Genomic DNA, 11,318 nt, shown 5'->3' on the forward strand with positions numbered 1-11,318 from the left:
CATTGTTTTAAATGGGTTGATTGAATAAATGAGCTTTATAGTGGTGACAGATTTAGATGAGCCTACAGTCTGTACAGGGTGTGAGAGTTTGTGTGTGTGTGTGTGTGTGTGTGTGTGTGTGTGTGCGTGCGTGCGTGCGTGCGTGCGTGTGTGCGTGTGCGTGTACTGTATGGGTGTGCTGGGATGCTGTCATGCTCTCCTGAGGAAAACAAAGGCTGCGTCAGTTGAGCAGAGGGTCCAGATGGAGAGCGGAGCCCCCCAGTATTGTGTGAGCAGCAACAGATGTTAATCATAATTCATCACACTTGACCTTTCTGTTTCCAAGCCTCCTTCTTGGGAATTATCTCATCCATAGGCGTAATGCCTACATAGATTTGCTATAGCCTACAATATTATGTGCATGTTTTGTTTGGCTCCCCAAAAAATCACTACAATATTCTTGTAGGAACTTATGGAGGGATATGTGGCACTCAATAGTGAGTTTACAGTGACCTTATCGCACGTTATGCTATTTAATGTTAATGTCCGATGGCATCACAAAAATATTCCTCTAATATTGTTATTCCTCTAATAGAGTGGAATTTCAAAGGAAATGTTTGTCATCAGTGTCATAACAGTGAAAAAGGCCCCCACGACGGTAATTATTGGTGAATCCGCACCATAATCAGAGGATTTGTTGTTTAATTAGTTTTCACTTTGGATGGCATAGCAGTTACGATCCACCCCAAATAACTATAATATTACTATAATGGTTCTATAGGGACTTGATACTCGTGATACTAGTAGTGGGTTTATAGTGGCCTTATCTTGCTTTATGTTTCTGTATATTTTATATCTTATACTTTATATTCCTATAATATTCCTGCAGGGAAGTATAGATTTGCTGTTATATTTGTATGGTAGGCTACCCTTGAAAAAGTTTACTACACCATTCTTCAATCAGATATGGTGGCTAAAGTAGCTACAACAGGAAAAGACAAGGTTTCCGCTTACAATTTTTTTTTTTCCAGTTTCCTCAAAATGTGAACCCAGAGCCAAAATATGAAACCAAACCGCCGCCTATTGTTGCATAATACTGTATTTTAGCTTTTCGTTTCATGTGGGTTTGTTTGCGGCGTCTCCACTAGAGTGCGCATCGAGCGTGTCCAACAAGCAGCGTCAAAACTGCCAGAGACAGTAGACCAGGACCGGAAGTTAGATGATTGGGCCTTCAAAATAAAAGCGTACATTTGTCACTTGGGGAGGAGAACACAAGTCCAGATTCTGTACATTCCAAGATAGGATATATTTTCTGTGGTATAGGCCACAGTAAATACAAGTAAAGCAAATAAATGTAAATAAATATATTATATATAACATAAAATAAAGGTTTTCATTAGGTTTGATGTTGACATGAGTGGGCCTACCTAAGAAGATAGGATTGTGGGAATTTGGTGAAAATTTGCAGCTAAGGTGTGAAGATTCGTAGTTAAGGGTTAGACTTTCACAACTTTTGCTTCCTTTTATCATTGGGTACTACTTGATAAACAACAGACACACTTTATATTAAATGATTAAATGTTTGATAGTGAACTGTCTCATCCCTGACCATGACCTGCCTGCCTGACTTCAACAGCACCATGGCAACAGCATCATGGTAACTTATTAATGACCACTGTTGTACAGAACAATAAAAACGTATCAATATTTGTATCAAAATATGTTTGTAGAACTTAGATTAAACGTGGAGCAAAACTGTAACAAATATAAAAACTGAAAATAATGTCAAACATAGTATTCTTCAAAAATCGTTTTATTTTGAAGGATTTGGACCGGAAGTCCTCTTCCTTTGTATTGCGGCAAGCTTGACACTGGTAAACCAAGCCAACAGGACTTTATGGGATGGGAACAGAGGAGTGTATCCCAGTCTTTGCTCCTCTTGACAGCTTACTGTTGAGTAGCAGACACGGCGAGGGACTTGGAGACCTAATGTAGTGAAACACAGACAGCAAACTACTGACACAGTGAAGTGCTGCGGGGGCCAAGAAAAATGGGAGCGGTGAAGTGAAATCGTCTAAAAAGCGGACTGTCCGGCTGTAGGGTCTTACTTGGTGGTCGAGGTAAGTCGGGACATACGAGGAAACTGAGAAAACACAAGTAGGCTAACCTTTAGTTTACTCCTTTTCTGTTTAACAGCCTGTGAAATCTTCGACCAAAACCACTAGTTAGTTTCGGACACCGCAGCGCAGAAGCCCAGCAGACCTCTGGTCAGATCAGATTTCACTTTGCTTCGGTTTTGGAGAAACCGCCGTGGTTGTTGTTTTTTTTTGACGCCCCGAGTAAATGCCCGGGCTCCTGTGTGTGTTTACCACGAGTTAATTGGAGAAATACAACTTCTAGAGAGTGTTAAACGTGTACAAAACTCTTGTGAATGATGCGCGCAGAAGTGACATGTGGAGTTGTGATTGACAGCAGAAAGGGGCGGGGGATTGACACATGCAAGATAACGTTAGAGGTTCAAAGAGTTTAAACGACAACAGTTTTTTTTATATTTCCCAACCAAAAAGGTTGCAGTGGAGGAGACTGCTCTGCACCGATTGCCACGGCTGCAAGAAATTTGATCTGCAGAGGTACCCGATGTGTATTTGCCCGCCTCTAACTTCCCAGGGCATGGCAGGGGTCCTGTGGCTCACTTTGTAGTTATGCATAAAGAAGGGCAGGGAGGCCTTTGTCAGAGTGGGTCCAACATTAGGGGATAGGTGGGGAAAAGTGCACAGGGAGCACAACCTGGGCACATTGGTCCATAAGGATACACACACAGAGAAAGAAGGGTTCTGCAAGGGTCCTTTGGTTAGGGTATGGGTTCTATAATGGAACCATAATGACCCAAAACAACCTCTGATTGGTTGAATGTTATTTTTGTAACCAAGCAAAGGGCCCTTTCCTTTCCTCCTCCACCAATATATTTATATTGATATCAATTTGGATACACCCACCTTTTGCCATGTCTACTGTAGTTATCTACTAAGCTAGACAGCCTAGACTTATGTAGTTAAAACTGAAGTAGCCATAACATGATTATCAATTATATTCATGGCCATTGAGTTGACCACTCCTCCAGCGAGTCCTTCATCAGTATTTTCTCTCCTCTTCACTAGTTTGATGAATTCAGTGAGCTCTATCTTGTCAAATCGTCTCCTCCTTGATTGTAGGTTTATTTGCTTACTGTAACTATGAGTTTCTCATTGGTGCCTAATTGTTTTAAACACTTAAGTACCATCAATTTAATTTAAACTCCCTGCCTCCCCTCAGTGTCATGCATTAATTTGGCTTAAAAGGATTAGTGTGGCTTCCCTCTTCTAATTAAATTGTTTTCAGCCTTCAACTTGTAGATTAAATTGGGACAGTGTAGTTTCAATGACATGGTGAAGAAGACCTCAGAGCCGTGGTGGATAATGAGTGGATTTAATTATGAAGGTCACATCAGGGTCAGTGTAGATGCTACATAGATGTGAAGATTGTGCCCAAAAGGTTCAATATGAGCACTAAACAGATGTGTAGATAGTGCTCACTACATTCACCCAATCTACCTTCTACAGTTTGCTTTCAAATGTGCTTCAAGTTCCTCCTTTTCATGCAGCTAAATTAAGAGGAGCTGTCTTATTTGACTTGAAACAGTTGCAGTTGTTTATGGTCTGTTGAACTGATTAACATGAATGTAGGAATGCGTTGTATCAGGCCTGACCAATAGATATCACTGCACTTATCAGCTGATATTGGCTTTTGACAGATACAATTGTCATTTTCCACTGATAACACACTAATAGGATTTGCACAAAAAGTGATTTTGCCTAGAAAAGACTAAAGGTTATTTTTAAGATTATGTTGTTTAGAACATTTTCTTTCTTTTAAAGGGTCAAGTCTACAGTAATCATGAGGTGAGAGGTTATAATTGAGTAAAAATTATGCCATTAAACTAATCATTTTTGGCAGATACATTAGGCTACATGTTGGTAATTTTCCACCCCAGTTATTGCTATTGGCCCCAAAAATCAGTAATGGTTGGGCCCTAGAGGACGGCAAAGGTTGTGGAAAGTGTGTGTGCTGCATTCCCAGGATAAAGGTGTCAAAAGACTCCTGAAAGTGAGATGGTATTGGGCGTGATTTCACAGGCCGCTGCCAATTGTCCACTACGGGGTTCGCAGCTCTAACTGCCGTTGGCTTTGGGTAATTACAGTAGTTAGAATGTGTCTGATTTGAAGCCAGCGCTAACAACAGTTCGCCGTTAACTGAGATTTATTGGTGACAGGTTGAGAGGAACACCTGGCGTAGAAAGTTCACGATCCCCAGTAAAGCAACAGATGGAGCGATGGATGCAGGCAGGGAAGGAGGGATGGAGGGATGTAGCTGCAAAACCAAGGAGAGGAGATGGGGTGCTGACTCGGCCACCAGTGCAGTAGATATATAAACCTAATGACCACTTGGCTTTACCGTCGGTTTCCCACGTTTAGTCGGCATATGGCTTCTCAGTGGTTTCTTAACAAGGCAGATCGCTTTGAGGCTTGCGGTTTGTGTGAGGTGAGACAGCCTTGTAACTGTGGAATGGGAGGATAATGCCCAAGGACCTTCCTTAGTGTTGCAGTAATTATTTTTATAACAGCTAATGAGGTAATGCTTACATGGAAAATGAGAGTTTAGCCTTTGCTGTCAAAGCAGAAGCCAATATTTGAGTTTATTTCCAAAACACTATACATGTGGTTTGGAGAATAAAGACATTACCTGAAGTTTAACAGTAAAAATATAGTGGATTCAGTGGGTCAACTTAGGACAAGTTTCCCTTTTAAAACGTACCACACATTTAAAACATTTTGTAGTTTCATTTTCATTTTGTGAGAGTTTAGATGTTGCCTTTTTTACATTTTATGAAGGACGACGACTTTATCCGTGTCTTTGTTGTGGGTGTGGCATTCAGTGGAGAACTAGTTATTTTCTAAAGAGCACAGTAGCAACAAGTTTTGTTCAGTAGGTGAAAGATTTGTTTACCCAGCTTAATTTGACAGTATCAAAGACAAGCCCGTTCTTGTTTGGTCAAAAACTGCAGTTGGGGGGACTTGGGCCTTTAGTCAAAACACACACGCACACACAATCTGAACGCCTACACACACACATACTTATTGGGGGAAATGAGATATCTTCAGATGGTAAACTATTGCTTGATATAAGAGATCAAACTACAACAAAGCCATCCCCCGCATTCAGCAGCAGTAGAAAAACATAGTACACTCATGAAGCATTTTAAAAAAAAATACTATGAAGCAAGCAACCTGACTTCATTTACTTTTGCCAATTTGAATTGTCCATTACATTTATGTACATTTAAATTTATTCAGAGCAACTGAGAATGAGTGCAACAGTAGAATAAACTGAATTCCTAGACTGACAATATTACAAGCAACCAGTAGTAAGCAGTGCAAGGGTCAAAGCACAAGAAACACTGCACAGAAATGAACAGCTCTCTCCAAGTAGACTTTGAGCCATCTTAATCAGCCTGCATGTTGACCCACAAGTACAATGCAACTATGCAACCTCATCCTGTTACATAAGCTAACATAAATAACCTTAGCTCCAATGAGATATAGGCTACCTGATAATAATTTAAAGCCGTAATCTGAGAGTTGAGTGCATCTATACTGCGTGCCTTTAAGAAAGCTTTATGTCAAAATGTCTGTGGTCAAATAAACATCACAATTTGCAGAGAAGAGTGCACTGCTATTTTTCCTCTTTTTACAAGAATAGGCTATACCAATATGCACTTGTTTGTTTGATTTGTGAAAGGTATGACTTTCTCATGGGAAATAATTTTTTCTACATACCTCCCCATTCCTTCAAGTCTGTAGATCATTTTCTGTGAATTTTGGATCAAAATGCTCTGTTATGCCCTCTTTTTCTTGCATTGTCATTTAGGAGAAATGGCGTTAAACATTATAAGAAAAAATAAGTTTACCACCACACTCCTTTGGTACACTATGCTAAGTGAAGACCCAATCCGTAATAGCAGTATGCTGTAACACTGTTACCCCTCCACTTAGCTTAGTTTACATAGTGACTGGTGGGATTAGCAGTTTCTGATACACAGATTGACATAGATTACTGACAGTTTTACATGCATGTGTAGGCTAATGTTTGAAAACTCTGGATTGTATCTTTAATATTTGACTTTCTGCTGTGTCATGACAGAGCGGCTTGACTCTGACCGCTTGTTACACAACTCCAACCTCTGTCCAACTTTCTTGTGTATTTATGTGTCAGAGTGTGTGTGCGTGTGTGTGTGTACTCTGTGGACATAACGAGTACTACTTATGTGTGCTGCAGTGATGTTTAACTGATCTAATTCAAGATTAGATAATTTACCTCCTTCAATGGATACTGGGTGAGCTGTATTCAGCTGTCATTTACATATGCTTAGACGGATCTGGCGACAACTAAATAGAGGTATGATAGGCTTATGCCATGTTCTTCTATGGTTTTGATGTAGAGATGTTTTTGGCATAGATTTTAGCTTAGATTATTTATTCACTTCTTTAGTGAATCTTATTCTCTTTGAAATTATTGACACATTGAGCACATGGATCTGTGGTGTGATTATCCAAATGCATTTATTTTGAATGTGTGGGCTTTGTTTTCTTCATATAAGAATTGCCATTGTCTTCTATCCTTTATGAGGCTTCCTTTGCTATTATTTAAGATGTAGTGCGTCTACAGCAGCTACACCATAGGACAGTATATTTTTCACAATTGGAAGTTGTTGCTGAGTGCTTTTTTTGGTTTTTGTCTGAATGCGCTTAGGACTCCAAAGGGCTCAATACTTTATCTCATTGTGCTCAATTAGGGGCCTTGAGGTACAATGCACTCAGTTTTCTTTCTTACAACCATGCATGCTCATTGTAGTGTGTAAACTAAGAAAGTGCAAATGAACTCTTTGATCAAGGAAATTAGGTCACACCCGCTGGGAAGCTAAGGAGGAGGGAAATTAGGGCTGCTCAAGTCGCATGAAAAATGCTGTTTCCAGAAGAGTAAAAACAAAGACCTTCAAGGTGGCATTCCAATTTCTAAAATTACAAACAAGGTGCGATCTTAAGGAGTTTGGATGAAGGTTAGAGATTTGTTGGGGAATGCTAATCAGGTGATTGAGGTACTATAGTGCTGTTTTCATAGACAATGATTGTGGCTTAGAAGATGATTTGAGCATTATTGGACATGATTGGCTGTCATGTGGTGAATGAGTCCATAGTTGAAATTGAAACTTTATAAAAAAAAATGGGATTTTTTTCACAGCAATTTTTTTACCATGCTACACCCAGTGCAGGCTAATTAGGATATTTGCGTCTTTGCATGTCCTTGTGAGACAGCCAGGAGTATTGCGTTGCTCAAGGACATCTCATTGGCTTTGACACATTGGCTGTCAAAGGGCCAAACTTGTGACTGTTTGGTTATGATCCAGTTTGTTTATCCTCCCTCACGCACAGTCCTATCATCTTTATGAGGATCTTATCAATGCTGCTGCCTACTTTCATTCAACACGGGTAGTAGTACATTTTATGACAGTAATAATTCAGTTATTGGTCTGTTTGTAAATTATTTCGCACGATACATCCATCATATAAGAAACGGCAAACAGCACAGCATTATGAAACACAAAAAAGGCCCCTTAAAGTTAAATGTATTGGTTATAGGCCCTATGAAAGCTAAAAGGTTTGGAAACGTATTCGAAAAGTATTCACTCAGAACTGTATTAGGCAAATCTGCGTTTATGTATTCTGCTCCCTCTTCAGGGAACACTGCAAGTTGAATTTTGATTTTATACATTGTTTTTTTCTGTACCTCGCTCTTTATTTGAATTATTCATACTTTGTTGTATATCCGTCTGCTACGTTTGTATTTGTTTTGATGCTGCTTTCTCAATGAGGTCTCCCTTGAAAAAGAGATTCTTGACCTCAGTGTGAGTAGCATGGGTAAATAAAGGTTAAATAAATAATAAAATTGTTGTGTCCCCACCCAGAGCACAATGGCACTCCTCGTGTGGCTTGGCCTGTCGCTGCTGGTGGCCGTCCAGTCCAGCGCTGTGAAGAACTGCCACCCCGGCTGCCGCTGCGAGGTGGAGAGCTTCGGCCTGTTCGACAGCTTCAGCCTGACCAGGGTGGACTGCCGAGGGCTGGGCCCCGGCGCCGCCATGCCCATCCCCATCCCGCTGGACACCGCCCACCTAGACCTGTCCTCCAACACCATGGGCCCGCTCAGTGACGCCATGCTCACCGGTCCGGGCTACACCACCCTGGTCAGCCTGGACCTCAGTAGCAACCATATTACCAAGGTCAGTACTTGGAGGAACTCACACAGATCTCTTGACTTCATTTAGTATCAAAGTGGATGTCCCAGATAAATCTTCTTTGTTTGCTCCAAGAAATATGGGGAGACAAGATAGTTATCGTCACAGACTTGAAGCTCCCTTGAAAATAAATTCAAAAGAATTAGAATGGGATGCTAAGAGTCTGCTGTGATGACCTCTTCCCCCCCTCTTCTTTTCTTCTTTTTCCTCTTCTTACTGAATCTTCATCTCCTCCTACTTCTTCTTGTATTCCTCCCTTTCCTACTCCTTTTACTGCTTCTTCCCTTTCTTTTCCTCTTAATATATCTTCTTTTACCCCTCATCCATCTCCTCCTGATTTCCAGATAAGCCCCAATGCCTTGTCCAAGCTCCGTTACCTGGAGACTCTGGATCTGAGTCACAACTCTCTGGACAGCCTCTCCCCCAGCTGCTTCTCCGGCCTCCCTCTGGCTGACGTCGACCTCAGCTACAACGACTTCCAGGAGTTCAACATGGACGTGTTCGCCACTAAAGTCAACGGCGGACCCGTCAGCGTGGATCTGTCTCACAACAAGCTCGTGTCTGTCTCCAGGAGCTTGCACGAAGGAGTATTACACATCCAGAGCTTAAGTCTGACAGCAAACCGGCTGACAAGCGTCCCGCGGCTGGCAGGAGTTCCGCTGAGGTACCTAAATCTGGATGATAACCCCATCGCCCACATCGAGGAGGGAGCCTTCGCTCACCTAAAAGACCTGGTTCACTTATCGCTCAGCGGCCTCCACGAGCTTCGGGAAATCCAGCCTCACAGCTTCAAGGGCCTGCAGAGCCTCCAGGTTCTGGATCTGTCCAACAACCCCAAGCTCAAGACACTGAGCCCCGCAGTTTTCAGCGGGCTGGGCTCCCTGCAAGAGCTGAATTTGTCCAGCTCCGGGGTGACGTCCTTGCCAAGTAACATGCTGAGCCACCTGCCCAGTATTAAGAGTATTACACTGGGACAGAGCATCCAGTGCTGGAGGACCCAGAAACAGGGACAGTTCCACAGGCAGCTGGGGCAGGTCCAACACAACGAGGTGCTGAACTGTAACGTGGAGGGCATCGTGTTCTGATGGATCACTCTGTACACTTCTGACGCCAGAACTGTGCCTTCTGTGCACTTTAATATGCAAAACACTTTGGTTATTCCTGTCACTCAGTTATTTCTCTTATATGTTCCCTGGTCCAACTTTTGAATTAAGTATGTCTTAATGGTTTAATAAAGCCTTCATGAACACTTGACAAGAGTGTCATAGATGCTGTACCTTTCAGAAACACGACTAAATAGAGTATTTTAAAAGGCAATCTCAAATTTTTGGCTTGGCTTGGCAAACTTTACATGTACTTGTATTCTACATAACCCACACAGGGTCATTTCTTTTGCATCTTTACATATCTTTTGAAATGTTAATGGACCAATCATGAATCCAAAAAGTTATCCGTTTCATTTTAATTGGGACCATATTAAGTGATAGAGCTGTTTGTAATTTGCACTTATTCCAGTTACATGGGGGATTTTTAATAATCCACTCGCACATGGCCAAAATGTCATGCAGTGTAATACAACACCTACTATGCATTGCTTATGATAACCACACTGATGAGTATCTATGCTATCTTTTGACCACTAAGGTTTTCCTTTTCACTTTGAATGTGGTGCTGGGTTGAACTGATTTACATGAAGCATACGCATGTGAGGATATCATTGTCCATCATTCCCTGACAATTTATTGAAATATGTACAATCCAAGGACCATGATTCATTTAGCACAGTCTGGTTGTCAAACCTAAAAACTGGCTTCTGGTACTAAACCTAACTGAGGATAAAAAATATTTTTATTTAATCTGTAATGTCCACAGAAATACTATTTCATTACCTGACTTGGCTTTACCAATACCAGCCCAAAGCTGTCCATGGTGTTTGGATAATTAGTCTATATAAATAGTGACAATCAGGTTGGTCCTCCTTACTGTCACTGCCACCACCTTACAAATTTGGTTCATGCCGCCTTTACTTGGATCTCACTGCTGTATGGTTTGTTTCAACCATGTTACACAATAGGAGTAAACATTGTTGCCCAGGAGTTTTTTTATGTTATCAAATCAATCTCCAGTTGTGCAAGACAGTTAGAGTGTTTCAAAAGGCAACATTGGACCAATGAAGTGTCATAAGTGTCACAAACCTTAGTAATATGCAGTTACATTTGCCAACATCTGTTCATGTTGAAACACCCAGCTGCACTGTGTGTAATGTGTATGTAAAGCTGCCTTGGCATTCCTGTGGCATTACTATGGACCTAAGAAGACGATCAGCCTCAAGACTGCAGATGAGTTTTTGAATGTCAAAAATCTGTAGAAGAGGGTTGGGGCCAATTCACTTTCAACTCAAATGAGTTCAAAATGCAAAGTGAAACTTCCATTCATAATGTTATAGTTATTTCATTCCAGGTAGGAAGCTTTTAAAGAAAAGACTGTTTCAGTTGTGGGATTTCAAAGGAAATTCACCTTTTGAATTGGTTGAATTGAAAGTCAAATGTCACCAACCCTGGTATAGAGGTTTCTATTTATGTAACTATACTGTACATAACTTTATATATGAATCATATGTAATAAATGGACTATTCTCACGCTTGTGGTTTGAATGTTGTGTTTCTCACGTAGGCTATGACACACCACCTCACATTAAAACGTCTTGGCAACAATCATTAGGTGTGTCAGTGAAAGAGGATATGCAAAGTTCCAGTTTGAAACTAAAACATGTGAGGGCCGATTTTGTCAGTGTCCCTGCTGTATTTCGCAATTTCATAGAAATCCTGGGTTTTCAGCGCAGCTTGTGATCTGTTACTGTGCACAGTATTGACTCATAGCAGGGTGTGTCTCTCTTTACAATACAAGAGGAAAGCTTAGATCTTAGTGGTTTACCCTCTCAGCAGTTTATTTA

General features: G+C 41.1%; 1 protein-coding gene across 1 annotated transcript; it reads left to right on the top strand.

The window, feature by feature from the left end:
- The first annotated feature begins 1,875 nt into the window (after positions 1-1,875).
- On the top strand, positions 1,876-11,006 carry tsku (tsukushi small leucine rich proteoglycan homolog (Xenopus laevis)). Its single transcript, XM_071909622.2, has 3 exons — positions 1,876-2,099; positions 8,039-8,350; positions 8,710-11,006. The coding sequence occupies exons 2-3, from the start codon at positions 8,045-8,047 to the stop codon at positions 9,448-9,450; spliced, it is 1,047 nt and encodes a 348-aa protein (XP_071765723.1). The 5' UTR covers positions 1,876-2,099; positions 8,039-8,044; the 3' UTR covers positions 9,451-11,006.
- The last annotated feature ends 312 nt before the right edge of the window (positions 11,007-11,318 follow it).

The sequence above is a fragment of the Centroberyx gerrardi genome, chromosome 6, assembly GCF_048128805.1.
Source record: "Centroberyx gerrardi isolate f3 chromosome 6, fCenGer3.hap1.cur.20231027, whole genome shotgun sequence".
NCBI classification, from domain to species: Eukaryota; Metazoa; Chordata; class Actinopteri; order Beryciformes; family Berycidae; genus Centroberyx; species Centroberyx gerrardi.